Source organism: Limtongia smithiae, assembly GCF_038497785.1.
Source record: "Limtongia smithiae strain NRRL Y-17922 unplaced genomic scaffold V1518scaffold_5, whole genome shotgun sequence".
Classification (NCBI taxonomy): domain Eukaryota; kingdom Fungi; phylum Ascomycota; class Lipomycetes; order Lipomycetales; family Lipomycetaceae; genus Limtongia; species Limtongia smithiae.
Genome location: NW_027117626.1, coordinates 675,313 through 690,659, shown reverse-complemented (window position 1 = coordinate 690,659; position 15,347 = coordinate 675,313). Strand labels below are relative to the sequence as shown.

At 53.1% G+C, this 15,347-nt stretch overlaps 8 protein-coding genes across 8 annotated transcripts; 4 read left to right on the top strand and 4 right to left on the bottom strand.

Annotated features, from left to right (window-relative positions):
* Positions 1-70: 70 nt before the first annotated feature.
* On the bottom strand, positions 71-1,913 carry V1518DRAFT_416274 (mitochondrial carrier domain-containing protein). Its single transcript, XM_066904012.1, has 5 exons — positions 1,222-1,913; positions 923-1,161; positions 776-872; positions 609-725; positions 71-559 (listed from the first exon to the last, which is right to left on the bottom strand). The coding sequence occupies exons 1-5, from the start codon at positions 1,424-1,426 to the stop codon at positions 126-128; spliced, it is 1,092 nt and encodes a 363-aa protein (XP_066759934.1). The 5' UTR covers positions 1,427-1,913; the 3' UTR covers positions 71-125.
* Positions 1,862-3,064, top strand: V1518DRAFT_405391 (uncharacterized protein; the record flags this gene model as incomplete). The annotated part of the gene is made up of 3 exons (XM_066901914.1): positions 1,862-1,932; positions 1,989-2,156; positions 2,212-3,064. The coding sequence occupies 3 exons, from the start codon at positions 1,862-1,864 to the stop codon at positions 3,062-3,064; spliced, it is 1,092 nt and encodes a 363-aa protein (XP_066759933.1).
* Positions 3,065-3,348: 284 nt separating this feature from the next.
* On the top strand, positions 3,349-4,444 carry V1518DRAFT_263100 (histidine phosphatase superfamily). The gene is made up of 3 exons (XM_066901022.1): positions 3,349-3,745; positions 3,810-3,847; positions 3,902-4,444. The coding sequence occupies exons 1-3, from the start codon at positions 3,633-3,635 to the stop codon at positions 4,369-4,371; spliced, it is 621 nt and encodes a 206-aa protein (XP_066759932.1). The 5' UTR covers positions 3,349-3,632; the 3' UTR covers positions 4,372-4,444.
* A 109-nt stretch (positions 4,445-4,553) lies between these two features.
* Positions 4,554-7,036, top strand: V1518DRAFT_373130 (tRNA synthetases class I, catalytic domain-containing protein; the record flags this gene model as incomplete). The annotated part of the gene is made up of 3 exons (XM_066901418.1): positions 4,554-4,848; positions 4,900-4,971; positions 5,031-7,036. The coding sequence occupies 3 exons, from the start codon at positions 4,554-4,556 to the stop codon at positions 7,034-7,036; spliced, it is 2,373 nt and encodes a 790-aa protein (XP_066759931.1).
* V1518DRAFT_416264 (uncharacterized protein) lies at positions 7,036-8,391 on the bottom strand. The gene is made up of 2 exons (XM_066904011.1): positions 7,757-8,391; positions 7,036-7,696 (listed from the first exon to the last, which is right to left on the bottom strand). Exons 1-2 carry the CDS (start codon positions 7,942-7,944, stop codon positions 7,258-7,260), a joined length of 627 nt encoding a protein of 208 aa, XP_066759930.1. The 5' UTR covers positions 7,945-8,391; the 3' UTR covers positions 7,036-7,257.
* On the bottom strand, positions 8,381-9,845 carry V1518DRAFT_416261 (uncharacterized protein). Its single transcript, XM_066904010.1, has 2 exons — positions 9,471-9,845; positions 8,381-9,414 (listed from the first exon to the last, which is right to left on the bottom strand). The coding sequence occupies exons 1-2, from the start codon at positions 9,582-9,584 to the stop codon at positions 8,611-8,613; spliced, it is 918 nt and encodes a 305-aa protein (XP_066759929.1). The 5' UTR covers positions 9,585-9,845; the 3' UTR covers positions 8,381-8,610.
* A 147-nt stretch (positions 9,846-9,992) lies between these two features.
* Positions 9,993-13,133, bottom strand: V1518DRAFT_416258 (uncharacterized protein). The gene has a single exon (XM_066904009.1). It carries the CDS (start codon positions 13,070-13,072, stop codon positions 10,292-10,294), a length of 2,781 nt encoding a protein of 926 aa, XP_066759928.1. The 5' UTR covers positions 13,073-13,133; the 3' UTR covers positions 9,993-10,291.
* A 286-nt stretch (positions 13,134-13,419) lies between these two features.
* V1518DRAFT_383468 (uncharacterized protein) lies at positions 13,420-14,779 on the top strand (the record flags this gene model as incomplete). Its single annotated transcript, XM_066901671.1, has 2 exons — positions 13,420-13,610; positions 13,674-14,779. 2 exons carry the CDS (start codon positions 13,420-13,422, stop codon positions 14,509-14,511), a joined length of 1,029 nt encoding a protein of 342 aa, XP_066759927.1. The 3' UTR covers positions 14,512-14,779.
* Positions 14,780-15,347: the final 568 nt, after the last annotated feature.

Sequence of the window (15,347 nt, the reverse complement as noted above, 5' to 3'; positions counted from 1 at the left end):
TTAGGCCCTACACGCACAGCGGCAGAGACGGACCAACCGCGACCACGCCTTTGATTCTACAAATAAAATGCCATAAGAGTGCATATGTATAATGTAGATACTGTAGATACAATCCTGAGTCAGGTCTATAAATCATGAGAATGGTGTAGATCCAGCGCTTCGAGGTTCTTCAGAATGCTCTGGTATGCAAAAAGCATGATACTACTCTGAATCGAGGTCCATACGAACCGCGGCCCCACGCCGCTGAACAGGCCGTGAACGCCTTCATGTCGGTAAACTTGCCGCAGTGCTTGAAAGGTGCTCAGTAGAGCTATGTTCGGTTCTGCAGCTTTCACACCTTCCGCAAGTGCCGCCTTAGTTGTGTGAAAGAGCTGACGCGGCTGCACCATGGTAAACTTGAGGATCTTGTCGCCGGATGAAAAGGAGGACTTGTGAGTAGGAATAGGTGATGATGACGATGATGACAATGCTGCGGCGGGGATGGACGATGAAGTTGGAAGTGATGATGGTACAGTTGGGCCATGCTCTAGTTGTGTTTGGATTCTAGTTTTTAAGACGTCTAGAAGAGTCGGTCTTAAGCGTCTTCAGAGCTAGAAAGGAAAACATACCAAAAGGAGTTGTGATAACACCGGCTAATCCGCCAGCGGCAGCACCTGTGACAAGCTCCAGCCAGTATCCGATATCTTGACTTCCCGTCAACAGCTGTGTCGCTCTTCGGAATCGTTCTTAAGCGATCAGACACAGATATAACATATAAACGTAGTCGAAAACTCACCGTAAAATGCAAGTTGTAAAGCGGAAAAGGGGAGATCTCTGACGAGGGTGGCTTTATAGCCAAAGAACATGGCTTGCCAGCCCTCTTGACGTATTATCTGCGACTATATTAGAACGCACTTAAATAAGCTGGCTCAAATAAACGCACAGTTTGTAACGCGTCAACGGTGCCTCGATAGTTGTAGCCGCTGTGGAAATAAGGGTTGTTATAGCGGCCCTGAAGCTGTAGACGGGTCTTCAGGACCTCTGAGGGGACATAGATGACGGAAGCGCTGAGGTCGCCCAAAAATCCAGCCGTGAGGTATGTGACTGTCTCAGGCATGTCGTAACCAAGCATTTTCCTCTTGGTGTACTCGTAGACACCGAAGAAAATTGTTGTGCCAGGTACTGTGAAGAATTAGCAGGGGTCCCGTCACATTGCAGCTAGAACGCGCAATTGAAACATACAACTTCCCCACATGCAAGGAACAAAGCCGCCGTATAGTCCCCTCCGGAAGCCCTCTTCCCGGAAGATTGTGCTGTACGCCTTAAGCATGCTACGGTACTTTGCCGCATTCGGTGCGCCCTGTTGCCGGGTCTTGACAGTGTCGAGCGAGTGCATGGAAGAGTCCCCCATACCGCCGCCGAGACCACCAGCAATCATGTTCTGCATGCAGAGTTAGAATCAAGTAAAATACAAACGGCAGAGCGGTAGAACTGCATTAGGAAAGCGAACATATATGAGCGGCGGGACCGGCGCGTGCTGGTCGCTGTGAGCGCAGGTGGACGAGTCGTGGCCGCCAGCGAAGGCAGCGGACTCCTGGGCGGCGGCGGTGTGGTCTGCGCCGGCAGGAGTCGAGGTCGGAAACATGGCGTGCGCCGACGAGGGAGGGAAAAGGGGAGCGGGAAGCTGGTGAAGGTAGTGCTTGGAACAGTCCCGGTCGTCAGCGGCAGCGCTCACCACGAACGGATTCAGTCACGTGAATATCACGTGAGTTAACTTCTGCTAACGACACGTGATACACACGCGTCAACAAACATCAACAAATTCGCACGCGTCTCGTCGCGACACGGCCTCTGCTATTCACCTCCCTCTCTTGCCGTCAACATGTATACCTCCCGACTTAGCAATATGCGCAAGAAAGAGCTCGCAGCGATTGCCACCGAGTTTGGCCTTTAGTATGTATCCTCCATTTCACCGTTATGTCGTCTGCTAACTCCGACATCGCGTGCAGCCCAGAAGGCCTCAAGTCGGAACTAGAGTCGCGTGTATCACAGTATTTTGCTGCAAACAAGGACACTTTAAGCGCGGATCCTCGCTATTCGCACTATTTCCGTACCGGACTACCCACCCCACGACCATCCAGACGCTCCACCATCACGACGTCTAAACTCCTGTCCCTGTATGCTTCCACTTATTCAATTGGTTTCTTCTTCATTTGCTGACGTTTGGTCTAGTTCTGACACTCCTGCTCCGCTGTCAAAGCTTCCTCCCACGTCTACTATCACTGTGACCCCTAATGTGGCAACTGCCAAGAGCGCCATGTTCTCCTCACCCTCCGGGCCTGTTCCAAGCATGCATTCCACGCCCGCATTCGCGACGCCTGCGTTTGCGACGCCAGCTGCTGCAATGCATGCTCCAGCAGAGACGGCTTCGCCGCCATCGGCACTCTCTCGTTCAGTTACACGGATTCGCTCACTCGCCTCTGCTACTAGCGCGGTTGTTCAAGAACAGACCGAGGTTAGCATCACACAGACTGTCAAGACGAGTCACACCGTTCGCGCCCGCATTTCATCAGCCTCTGCAGTCAACCGTATGTCGACTCTGGTCGAGTTCGCCGTGTTGGTGAAGAAGTTGTTACCATGCTCGATTGAGAAGACGTCGATTCATGTTCCTTACGGTCCGGTGATCTCAACGACGCGATTTTACATTCCCGAATGTTCTACTCTTCTCAGCTACAAAGCCGTTTGGCAGCCTGTTCTGTTTTGGGGACTCTATTTCGTGGCTATTCCGGTTCTGCTATCTTACTTTATGAACTTCACGTCGATCAAGGCAGCCAATGCGCGGGCACGCCATACATTCGATCCTCTCACGTTCAATGTGACCAAGCTTTTGATCGCCTTTCTCTTTTTCATGCCACTCTCCGCTGCCACTGCTTCTGTGGTCCCGGGCAGCACGTCCACTGTTGCCGGCACCAATCTGCCTTTTGCGGCCAGCGGACACATCATTAAGGACTATGTATCATTCACGACGTTCATCACCGGCATCGTGGGAACTTTGATTTCTTTTTACTCAGCAATACTGCTCTGAGCAGCTATAATTTTTGGAGGTGTACGATATCAATGATAACAAGAGTAGAGACGCGTGTGTATGTTTGATCTCCACCCTCAGAGTATAAATTTTGACGTATATGTATGACCAGGAGGATCACTAATTGTATGTGTACACTGTATTTGTATTTCTTAATGGACAGGATATCTAGGGACGTGTATGTAATAGCACGGGGGGATAATGAATTGTTAGGTCTGACGCCGGGCTTGTGGTTTCGGAACGACACGACGCCCTGCGCATCCCGAGACCCTGTATACTCCACGCAATTCCCATCATCATTCCTGCTGTCGTCGCGCTGCCAACCCTGTCTACCACGGTATAGACTCAGATATGCCCGTGAAGCGTATCATCTTGGTTAGGGTGTGTACCTAGTCGCTGTGCTGTATATTCCGGTATCTGTTAACAGCCATCGCCGCAGCACGGCTTCCGCTCGAACTGGGACACCAACGCGCCGCCTAAACCGATTCCCACCGGAATAGATGGCGATCCACCACTGTCTGATCATGGAGAGCATCAGGCACAGCAACTGTGCGAGTACCTTGCTGCCATGCAGCCGAAGATCGATCGGGTGTACTCGTCGCCGTTCTATCGCTGTCTGCAGACCATTAACGGGCTTGCGGATAGTCTGGACCTGGAAATATATGGAGAGAACGGATTTGGGTAAGTGAAGACATTTTTTCTGGCAAAGGCTGAGGGGGGCGTTCTAACAGTCATGTGTGTGCAGTGAATGGTATGGTCGCACCCGCGACTCACATCCCCGAGGTCAGTTTGACAGTGCCATGTCATGTACTGAAATCCCTACTAACTGCAATTCAGCTGCTCCTCCGACAATCCTCAAGTCCTTCTTTCGACGAGTCAAGGACGATTATGAGCCCATCACGGTGCCGTCCATCCAAGGCGAAACTCTCGACGAGCTCCACCAGCGCGCAGAAACGGTACTGCAAAAAATGATTGATATATGCAACGCAGAAGCTCGTGAGATTAAGACTGTCCTGATCTGCGCGCACGCGGCAACTGTGATTGCGCTTGGCCGAGCGCTCGTTGGGGACGCGTCGTTCGACGTGCGGACCGGGACGTGCAGCATTGGCCTCTACGAGTCTAGAGGGACTGACAACAAAGTCGGGATGTGGGAGTGCAAGCTGAACGGGTTCACCGAGCATTTGCAAGACGGAGAGGAGCGACACTGGAGCTTTGAGGACGGGCACTACGACTTTCTTGATGTGCAGGCATATCAGGCACGCGTGGATGCCCAGCAGGGACATTCGACCGCCCAAAATATCACCTAGGTATACCACTAGTAATTTAATTGTATCTATACGCCGGAACGGACCACTTTTGTGATATGCTGCGTGCGTGTGTCCTGGCAGCAAGTGAACAGAGCGTGGAATAGGGCTGCGGCGGGTTACTCATGAAATTCGCGGCAGATGAGCTTCAGATCTCTGTCCTTTCCCCTTCTCGCCACTCTGACATGGACCCTGACTCCGAGATCTCCTCCAAGCTCGCGCTGCTCGGCCTTGCCGACCAGAAGCTCTCCGATGCAGTCAAGAACAAGAAACTCGCCGCCTCTCTCTCCGCCGTCGTCAGCGAAGCCCTCGCGTGCTCCGCCAGTGAACAGTTCGTCCCGGACAAAACAACCTCTGCACTCTTGCAGTCTCTCGCCTCCTTGACCAAGGATGTCTCCGACGCGGCAGTGATTGTGGCACGATCTCTCGTCACTGAGGAGGTTGTCACCCACAAGATCAAGTCTGCGGTGCAGCTCGAAGGTAAGTTCCTGCGCCTGGATCGCCGCCGCATCGCGTACTGACGACTTAAAGCTGCCGTCGCCTATATCAAGAGTTCGGGCGAGAAATCCTCTACAGCTGAACTTGAAATTGCTTCTGGCGTCGGTATGTGGTTCATTGATCTTTCTCATCTCGTATGCTTGTCTAAACTGCTTCAACTACAGGACAGGATGTCTTGCCTGAAGAGGTATCAAACATCGTGGGCGCTTACTTCACCGAGCACAAGGCGTCTATTGAGACCAATCGGTACAAGTCGATTTCGTCGTTAATGTCCGGAATCAAGGCACTACCAGCACTGAAGTGGGCATCTCCCCTTGACGTCAAGAAGCAGATCGACCAGCAACTGTTTGCTCTTCTCGGACCCAAGGACGAACGTGATGCACCGGTCAAGAAGAAAAAGGAGAAGACTTTACCTGTGACTACTGCTATTGCTGATTCCGAAGCGCCAAGGACGCGAAACATGTTCACAGAGGGCTTCCTCGGTGAGCTGCACAAGCCTGGTGGGAACGAGCAGATCAAGCCGGAACTGATGGAAGCGCATTTGCGCGCCACTGGCGGTATCGTGGTTACGCGTTTCCCGCCTGAGCCTAACGGCTACCTTCACATCGGCCACAGTAAGGCGATTGCCATTAATTTTGGATATGCAAGATATCACAATGGGATTTGCTACTTGCGATACGACGACACGAATCCCGAGGCAGAGGAGGAGCGATACTTCACTGCGATTCTCGAGATCGTCCAGTGGCTGGGGTTCAAGCCGTACAAGATCACATACTCATCAGACCACTTCCAGCGACTATACGATCTTGGCGAACAGCTGATCCTGCGCGACAAGGGCTACGTGTGCTTCTGCACGGCTGAACAGGTTCACGAGAACAGAGGCGGCAAGGAGCGCGGCCCGCGGATCGCGTGCGAGCACAGAAGCAAGCCGCCCGAGCAGTCACTGGAAGAGTTTCGGGCTATGCGCGACGGCAAGTACCAGCCCGGTGAGGCGACAATGAGAATGAAGATGGATCTTGAGGACCCTAACCCCCAGATGTGGGATCTGGTTGCATACCGCGTTCTCAACGCTCCCCATCATCGTACTGGCGACAAGTGGAAGATTTACCCGACCTATGATTTCACGCACTGCTTGTGCGATTCTTTCGAAAATATCTCACACTCGCTATGCACGACGGAGTTCTACCTGTCGCGTCAATCCTACGAATGGCTGTGCGACGCGCTGGAGATCTATAAGCCCGCTCAGCGCGAATATGGACGGCTCAACGTCACCGGCTCGATCATGTCGAAGCGCAAGATTGCCCGTCTGGTGAAGGAAGGCTACGTCTCCGACTGGGACGATCCACGCTTGTTTACGCTTGTTGCGATCCGGCGACGTGGTGTTCCGCCACAAGCCATTCTATCCTTCGTGAACGAACTCGGCGTGACCACGGCAAACAGCAACATCCAGGTTGGTAGATTCGAGTTTTCGATCCGAAAGTACCTCGAGGACCACGTGCCACGGCTTATGCTGATTCCCGATCCTGTACCGATGATTCTTGAAAATCTTCCGGACGACTATCTCGAGGAGATTCAGTTACCGTATAAACCTGGCTCACCGGAGTTCGGTGAACATCTTGTACCGTTCACGAAAACCGTCTACATTGACCGCTCTGATTTCCGCGAAGAGGACTCAGCGGATTATTTCCGACTCGCGCCGGGGAAGTCTGTTGGTCTGCTGAAGGTGCCGTACACTGTTCGTGTCACGTCATTCACGAAGGACCCCGAGACTGGAAGGGTTACGGAGATTCGTGCGCATTACGAGAACACCGAAAAGCTGCGGCCAAAGGCGTACATCCAATGGGTCGCTGAGTCGAAGATGCACAACTCGCCCGTTAAGGTCGCCGAGGTGCGCAGCTTCAACCGGCTGTTCCTATCCGAGAACCCCGAGTCAAATCCGGACGGCTTCTTGGCTGACATCAACCCGAACTCTCTGGAGCTGTACAAGGACGCGGTTATCGAAGTTGGTTTTGATGATTTCAGGAAGAACGGCGTGAAGGAGGGCGCTGGACCTGAAAGCATGCGGTTCCAAGCTCTGCGAGTGGGATACTTCTGTGTCGACAGAGAGACTACATCGGATAAGCTCGTTCTGAACAAGATTGTGTCGCTCAAGGAGGACGCGAACAAGTAGATATTTATATACAACGGCTGAATTTGGTCACATGTAATGCTGTAATACAGATAGTTGTTTCTTTGTAGCAGCGTGAGGCACAGCGAAGTGTAGCTGGCGATTAAAAGAGTATTCGCATTAAGTTATACTGACCGTGTAACAAGAATTAACCAACCCATTTCCATTCCTTCCAACCTCATATCCCCTTGGCGACTCCAATACTGCCGTTAGTCGACTACCACTCAGTTCAAAATATACAAAAGCGACATCTTGTTTGCAATTTCACAAGCGTACACGCATCTCGAGACATCCAGCGATTTGGCGAATTTGTCATGAGGCGACGACGTCTTGGAGGTCAAAGGTGGTGTCGGCAGCGACAACAACAACGGTGTCGCAAGTGCCTTGTGGAGCTTTGGCACACTCTTCGTGACTCTGGACTGCTGAGCTGGAACAGCAAATGTTCTAGCAATGCTTGCGCGAGTGGCGCGGAAGAAACTCGCAATGTACGGAGGAACCGCGTCGGTAAGGGCCAGCGGCGTTTCGGCTGGCGGAAGCGGCATGTCTGCAAAACGGGCAAATTCTTGAGCAATGGCGCGGTCAAATCGGCTGCCGCGCAGTCTTTGTTTCATCAAATCCAAGGCGGCGGGGTTCCAGCTCTTCGTGAGACGATTGACGCGCATTCTGATGACGATTATAAGTCAAGAATCAAGATGATGCGGGCAGCTTAGAGAATTCGCATACCTGCAGGTATCTGGACCGCATACTTTTGCTGATCCAAGCGAGAAGTCTTTGGAAGTTAGGCGCCACTCGTTTTTTCTGGTTCGGTTCAGGCGCGCGAGGCCTATCATGTAGACCACCTTGAGGACGTGATCTAGTTGTTCCTCCGTCAAGACAGGTCCTTCGTCCTGGACCGTGTGAGATGATATCATCTCGCTCAGCAAAGATAAACCAAGTTTGTTAGGAAATATAAATGCCAATTTACAGCGTGCCAAGAGACGAAGAAGAGAAGAAGAGGGAGGGAGAGCTGCTTAACTAACCGGGCCATATCGCGTTCGCCGTGTCAACATGTCGCACTGATGCGGCGGGCTTGATTTCGCGCGCCGCACGCCGCACGCCGCACGCCTCATCAGGGCTAGGGCAGATATCATACCTCCCTAAGTCGCACGTGACGCCGTGTTGGCGCTTCATGCTAGTCCCGCAAAAGTCTGTTCGATCGATCTTTGTCTGACACTGCGTGCATATGCATTTGCTGCTGCATGATTTAGTCTAGAGCTTAGCTTCGTAGTGCTCTCTGCATCAATAGACGGAGCTGACGGCGAATCTTCGGAATGCGAGTGCGACGGTAGGGGAACAGAGCACCGAGAATTTGTTGCAGGAAAGAAGAGGTAGGATGTATTTTGATATTTACACTTGCAGCATATAGCTTGCACCACACGTGTCCCAACAGCTGCATGAAGATCACGTTTACACACTCGCGTCGAGACTTCTTACATCCCGTCGGTGCTATCTTCTCTTCGAAACAGCGGGATCGCACTGCCGTTGCCATATAGCTTACAGAAATAGTTGGTGGTCCTCAATCGGCGGCGCCAGACAGGTTATACGGCGTTCTTCTCATCCTGAGTGGCGGATCGACCCATTCGCAAGAGCCCTGTTTTCAGCGCCGGACCACTCGCATCAACAAGGGGCCTGACAAACATCCTCTTGCCTGTCGCCTCGTCTGTCGTCGGGATACTCGTCGCACCAAGCAACACCGGTGGCATGTTAAGATACACTGTCTCAAAACTGCCTGGGGTGCTATAGAACACCTCGTGAAAGACACCGATGCTCGTGTTTCCCGCTTTCACGTATTTGTTGTACCAGTCCCATCCCTTGCGGTGCGCCTTGCTGTGTGCAAACGTGTGCAGCCCCTCCATGGTGCGGAAGTAGAACACCGTCATCAGGGTATTCTGACTTGGTCCCTCGTTGCCGCGCCACGCGGTCACGCCAAGGAACCCAAGTTCCTCCGCGCAGTCTTCGAGCTCTTTCATCATCTCATCGTTTAGGTCGCCTATGTCCTGACCGCCAGATGCCAGTGGTCCAAGAGCGTGGTTGAATCGCACGCCAAGATGGACCACGACGACGCTGTTCTGGCCGGGTTTGTTGCCGTACAACGACGGGCCCGTCGCAGAGTTATACGCTGAAGCAGGTATTTGGGAGGACGTCTTCCCCAGAATGACGTCAGCATTAAAGTCGTTCCGCTCGGATTTTGACTGCCAGACCGTGTAGATGACGGTCCATGAGAGCATGCTGAGGGTCAAACACTGTGCGTAGCGCGACGGAAGGATCGCAGATGACGCGAGTTGTGCTAGTGCACCGAAGAGCATCATTTGACGAATCGTGAACATGTCTTTGACAAAGAACTGCGCGCTGTAGTTAGCACTGTACTTGTTGCTCTCTGGCGTACTAAGGCACATACAGAGAGATTTCCCTTTGTCTTCCTGTGTCGCGAAGGACTGGCCTCACTGACACTGCGAAACTCGGCAGGAGCCATTGCTGTAGTGTGATATTGTTGCGAGGGTGTAAGCGACATGCAGTGGCCAGTGTGAGGGCTGGTATGGTGCTTCTTAAATCCTCTCAACGCAGCGCGATGCTATGACACAAGGGCAGACCACCTGACTGATTGTGCCGACGTCGTCGACACTCTCGAGCCTGTGGGTGGTTACTTAGCTTATCTCTATTGGCAGTGGAGGAAGGACAATTACGCCGCGAGGTTTAGCCGGGGACACAGGGTCAAAATGACCACCACCGGCGCAACTGAGGCGAACAATGCGGGTGGCCAAATAAGAAGTCGGTGCAACACACGTCCCATCGCAGGAGCTGGCCAAGCAGTGCTAATGACTGTGTTGGACTTTAAAGTTCAACTTGGGTGCTTGTATTGCGAGCAATGAGACAATGACGTCACAGCATCCCTGTGGAATCGGCAACGGCCTAAGAGATACCTGAGGAGCTGCGTGCTGAGCTGTCGTTCCGGGAGTGAGTAGTACACGCACACACGTAGGAGCAATGGTCCTTAGACCTATCGCAGCATATATCTTACAACCAAATTCGACGCCTCGGCTAAAACCAGTGCTCGCGGATCGCCCCTGCAACAAAGCGGTATATACGGTTTAACGACAGTGAACTGCCGAGCGAATCATACGCACGACATTAGACAATCAGTCATCGTCATGAAACATACAGCACATGACTAACTCGATGGTGTCATTGGCAATCATCAGATTATCATATGTACAAAATCTAGCTCAAAAGGTACGTAATATCCGGGATGGAATCTACAATCTCCTGGACGATGTCGTTGTCCCTTGATTGCGCGTCCATCAAAGTCGGCGCCGTTGGGGAAAGTATGAGTGTCGTCTTGCGTGGGATGCCGTATATCGACATGTCGGATACTGTAGCTGAAGATGCTGGTTGATATACTGCAGATGCGGGTGAGAGGGTCTTTGGCGGGGGGATGTAAAGACCGGCGTTGCTGCTGTTCCGGCGATGATCTCCTTGTGGTGAGCGATGGCGATCGCCCTGTGACGGACGACGATGATGCTGTTGTGGTGACTGTCGTTGAATAATGCCACCAAGAGAGCTATTCACTCTCAGAGCGGGACGAGCACTGGCGGATGCCATAGTGGCGTCTAGAGAGCTAGAGGTCGTCGGCTTTGGTGGAGACGATGACATCAGCGCGCCCCAGTCGTTGTCATCGATGACAATCTGTCCTTGCTTCGGCACCTCGCTCGGTTGCAGCATTGGCAACGGTTGAATCACAGGTTGAGGTATTGTCGGAGTGGAGGTGGTCGGGCCAAGAAGATCGGTAGTCTGAGCTTGTGCGGGGTGTGGAAGTGTCTGTGTAGAAGGAGACGGAAACTTGAAAGACGGGTTGGTCGGCAGTGGGACGGCCAGCGGCTTCATAGCCGGAGCTGTCGGTTGCGGCGCAGATGTATTGCTGCTTGACCATCCAAATGATATATCGTTGCTGTCGTTATAATGAGCTCCGACCGGTCTTCTATTCGTCGTCTCCTGTGGCGGCGGAAAACTGAACGAGCCGCCCATCTTTGACGGCGATGTCTGCGAATCTGCGTTGTCCCAGTCAAAGTAGGTCCCAAGATCCTTGCGCGCGCTCTTCCAGTGGCCAACGACATTCTCGACGCGGGTACGGATCTCCGTCTTGTGCCACTTCATCGGCATTCCGTTTTCGCGAAAATGGGAAACATGTGAGATACCGGTGTGCACGGACGAAGTTGGCGACTGTGGAGGAGAGGCCTCTTCAGGGCCCGGTGTGAAGAATTGGCGAGTCGGTTGTGAGAATTTGTAGCTCAGCTGGCGGCTATAAGTAACGTTAGCATCAACCCGTGGGGTGAGATACAGCGCTGAAACGTACGATTTGCCAAAGCTGAGCAAAGGCGTAGGTGCGTTTGTCGACTCGGAAAAGAAGGACGCGATGTTGTCTTGTTCGGTGTCAATAGTCTTCGGTAAAGGAAAGATCTTCGCAAGTGCAGTCTCGGCAGGCGAGCCTGGAGGACCAATACGATCAGAAGTGACGGGAGCAAATGTAAACCCAGAGTCACTGAACGGATCCATGCCGCTGTCTCCGAACGTCGTAGTACTGCCGCCAAATCCAGCACTGCTGACATCAAATCCATCATTGGTACTTCCGAAGCCTGTGCCGGTGCTACCGAATTGGCCAGCGCTACTACCGAATACATCGCCGCTGCTGCCAAATGCGGTGTCGGTAGTGCCACCAAAGCCGCTGTCGAATCCGCCAAAGCCTCCGCCGCCTCGTTCAGGGGATGCCGATACAAACTCGGAGAATTCGTTCCCTGGAGTCGATGCAAACGGGCTCGCCGTGCTTCCAAACCCCTCAAAGTCGGCTGCGCCGCCGTCATCGCTCCAGCCGCCGGAGCTGAGGTAGTGCGCTGTTGGCACTGCAGTGGTAGTGCGCGCTTGTTCGGGAGCAGATAGCGCGGGAGGAAGAGCTGCCTCAGTGACGGATTCTGTCGGGACACTCAGCACAGCTATCGTTCCCGGTGCCACAGTAGCGATTGATGGTATAACTTCCCTTTCCGTACTCTCCGGCTTTGGATCTTCGGCGCTTGTCTGCTTTGACGCGTCCGCAACTGCGGTAATTTCGCTCGCTTGGGTAGTATCTGACATGTCCGAGGTAGAGTCCTCGACTGCAACCTCTTTGCTTTCAGATTCGGATTCCGTCTTCTGCTGTTGTAGGGCGTCCGGAGCTATAGGTACTGAGGTATCTAAGGCTTGGGTCCGCAGTTCACTGACAGCCGGCTTGTCGGTCGTGCTATTATTATCGGCAGAAACGGAAATATCAATCGCTTTGCTGATTCCTTCCTGTAATGGTTGATTTGGGGCGGGAATCGATTTTGCCGTATCGCCTGTTACCGTCAGATCCGCAGTTACTGTTTCAGGCGAGTCGGATCTGGCACCGGTGACTTCGCTTGTCGTCAAAGCAGGGCTGGCTGAAGGCAATTGCGCGGCCGGCGGAGAACTTGTGCTCGGAGATTTAGCCTCGGTTTCTGCGACCATGACAGGCGTAGGAGAAGACGTCGTTGCTGGGGTCCGTTCGCTCGGCGTCGGTTCAGATGCACGAGTCCCGGGAGCGGGTACAGGTACCGAGACTGGCAGATCTGGCTTGGGGAGGTATACGGGCGGGGACACTGCTGATGCCCATGGATCCTCCTCTTCGTCTTCCGTAACGGCTGCCATGGGTGATGGTGCCGATGCAGCTGTACGTGTGAGTATGGCACGTGGAGGGACGGGCGCAACTGGCGGCGGCACGCCGATGACTGCGTAAGACGTGGATGGTAAAACCGAGTCAAGACTTGTTGGCCGCGTAGACAAAGGCATATCGGGCCCTGAAGAAAGCTGTGGTTGTTGAGGTAAACGCTGTGCAGGCGCGCCCCAATCAGGGAGGACGTCGTCGAGTGATGTCCATGGCTGCGCCGCGGCAGCGGAAGAGGCTGCCGGGCTTGCCGGCTTGCTCGCGTCCTGGAATGATCCCCAAGGGTCCATGGAGCGGAATACGGGTGCTAGCAGACGCGGGGGATGCGCGCTGCGGGGAGCATCCGGTGGCTTTAGGGTATTGAAATGGTGAAGTGCCCGCTGGTGCAGCAGCAGGGGCCTGCCAGTGCCACAAACCCCGCTGCTGATATTAGCGCCGCGTGCGGCTCGGCGGGAAAACTTCTTGTTCTCTGTCGACTTCGGCTCGCGAAATATACTCTGCTAGGGCACATCGCCAACCACCTACTCCGCCACCCGCCTCAGTTCGGACACCTTCACGCGCCTCTGATCGCATTATTGTCCGTTCTGCTCATTGAGCACGACAAATTGCGCTTCTACGTCACGCCACGTTCTCAACCATGCCTGTCGACGCCCTACCTATCGCCGCCACCGTGCCTACGGACCCTGACGCCCTGCTCGCCATGCTGTCCCTTAACGAAAAGGTGCGCGTGCGCACTTCCGGCCCGACTGAGGATGATACCGATGACGAGCTTGACCCGCACCATGACGTGCTAGAGGACGACGAGTACGACGACACCGCCTCCGCGGCGTCTACGACCTCTAGCGCGGTCCTGCCCACTCCACCAACCGCCACGACTACTCCCCTCACCAGCACCTCTATGCTACCGCATCCCGCTCGGATTAATGGTCCTTCACCGTCGTCGCCACTTGCAAATGGCAAGTCTGGCGCCCATCTCGCACACACGCATCCGCATCTGAACGCGCCGACATCGCAATGGCCGTCGTCTGCCTCGGTTGGTTCTTCTGCGTCCAAGATCTCCCGGCCTGCGTCGCCATACACGCTCAACCCACCAATTGATTTTGACGGTTTGTCGTGGCCGTCAATCGGCACACGCGAAAGGCTGGAAGCTACTCCAGAGGAAACGCAGGCCAAGGTTGCTCGCATCGCCGACGCTGTTCGCATTATTCTCACAGAGATTGGCGAGGATCCAAACCGTGAAGGTCTACTATCCACGCCGGATCGATATGCTAAGGCAATCATGTTTTTCACTAAGGGCTACGAGCAGAATATCCGCAGTGTGATCAACCGCGCTGTCTTCGAGGAGGACCACGACGAGATGGTCATCGTTAAGAACATTTCAGTTTTCTCGCTCTGCGAGCACCACATGGTTCCTTTCACCGGCACAATTTCTATAGGTTACATCCCTAACTCTCGCGTACTCGGACTCTCCAAGCTAGCTCGCATCGCCGAAATGTTCTCGCGCCGTCTACAAGTCCAGGAACGCCTGACGAAGCAGGTCGCTCTCGCCGTGTGGGAGATTCTCCGACCACAGGGTGTCGCTGTCGTCATGGAGGCTTCTCACATGTGCATGGTCATGCGCGGTGTACAGAAGCCCGGTAGCACGACGGTCACGAGCTGCATGCTCGGTCGCTTTCGCGAAGCACAGAAGACCCGCGAGGAGTTCTTCTCCCTGCTCGAACGTAAATAGATATTCAACTATGCTATGCATCCCCGTGTTTTTGATCTGGTTGTTTGTGTTTTCCACTCGTTAATTGTTTACATTGGATTTTGATTGCCATTGCTCAACTCTGCTTTTTCGGTATTTGCCATTCTTGTTCATTACTGGGTTCGGAAAAAAATCGGGTTTATTGCAGGTTTTTTAGAGGCTTCAACAGCATTTAATTAGTGTAGTCATGTGGACTTTGTACGAAATAGCTTGTGGTTGGTTGTAATAATGATTCATTGAATTTTCACGACCTCTAGGCGAGCATGAATCTAGTCCATATGTGGCTCGCTACTTTAGCAGGTTGATAACTGATAGACTGAGAGAGTCTCCTTCTTGCTGAATCATGTGTTATCTGGCTGCCGAATCTTTGAATCGTCGAAGCGACACGCCGCGCGTGTGCTATAGCCCGAATTCGGAATACGTCAACAAGACGTAGCCGAAATCGTGATTCCAGCTAGCACTACATACAGCTCACAGCCAAGTCCACAGAAGAAGAAGATAACTTGATTTCTCCAACTTTAAAAAACTGAAAAAATGAGGTCCTTGCTTGGTTGTATAATAATGGTCATATCAGTTAGTTGATTTAATTGAGTGACGGTGATAATGAGCACGTCCTTGACTGTCACCGCAGACTCGAGTGCCCATTCTACTTTCTTTCGTCTTCCTTGCTTGCCAAATTCATAGTTTTTGATCTTTCCAGGGCTGACTATCTGTTGAATTTCCGACGAATGCACTGCTGGCTGGTTTCCCAATCACTATCGGAGACGAATGCTCCGCTTCGAAATTCAGTGCACTTCTTCGGACGTACAACGCAACTG

Bases quoted from the DNA above. Each gene is read 5' to 3' on its own strand.
- V1518DRAFT_416274 (XM_066904012.1), bottom strand. From the start codon at position 1,426: ATGCAGAACATGATTGCTGGTGGTCTCGGCGGCGGTATGGGGGACTCT. The intron at 873-922 runs GTGCGTTTATTT...ATATAGTCGCAG, and splicing joins CCGTTGACGCGTTACAAACT to ATAATACGTCAAGAGGGCTG. The intron at 560-608 runs GTATGTTTTCCT...CGACTCTTCTAG, and splicing joins TGTTATCACAACTCCTTTTG to ACGTCTTAAAAACTAGAATC.
- V1518DRAFT_263100 (XM_066901022.1), top strand. From the start codon at position 3,633: ATGCAGCCGAAGATCGATCGGGTGTACTCGTCGCCGTTCTATCGCTGT. The intron at 3,746-3,809 runs GTAAGTGAAGAC...ATGTGTGTGCAG, and splicing joins TATGGAGAGAACGGATTTGG to TGAATGGTATGGTCGCACCC. The intron at 3,848-3,901 runs GTCAGTTTGACA...ACTGCAATTCAG, and splicing joins CCGCGACTCACATCCCCGAG to CTGCTCCTCCGACAATCCTC.
- V1518DRAFT_416264 (XM_066904011.1), bottom strand. From the start codon at position 7,944: ATGATATCATCTCACACGGTCCAGGACGAAGGACCTGTCTTGACGGAG. The intron at 7,697-7,756 runs GTATGCGAATTC...AATCGTCATCAG, and splicing joins TGCGGTCCAGATACCTGCAG to AATGCGCGTCAATCGTCTCA.
- V1518DRAFT_416261 (XM_066904010.1), bottom strand. From the start codon at position 9,584: ATGTCGCTTACACCCTCGCAACAATATCACACTACAGCAATGGCTCCT. The intron at 9,415-9,470 runs GTATGTGCCTTA...TACAGCGCGCAG, and splicing joins AGACAAAGGGAAATCTCTCT to TTCTTTGTCAAAGACATGTT.
- V1518DRAFT_416258 (XM_066904009.1), bottom strand. From the start codon at position 13,072: ATGGACCCTTGGGGATCATTCCAGGACGCGAGCAAGCCGGCAAGCCCG.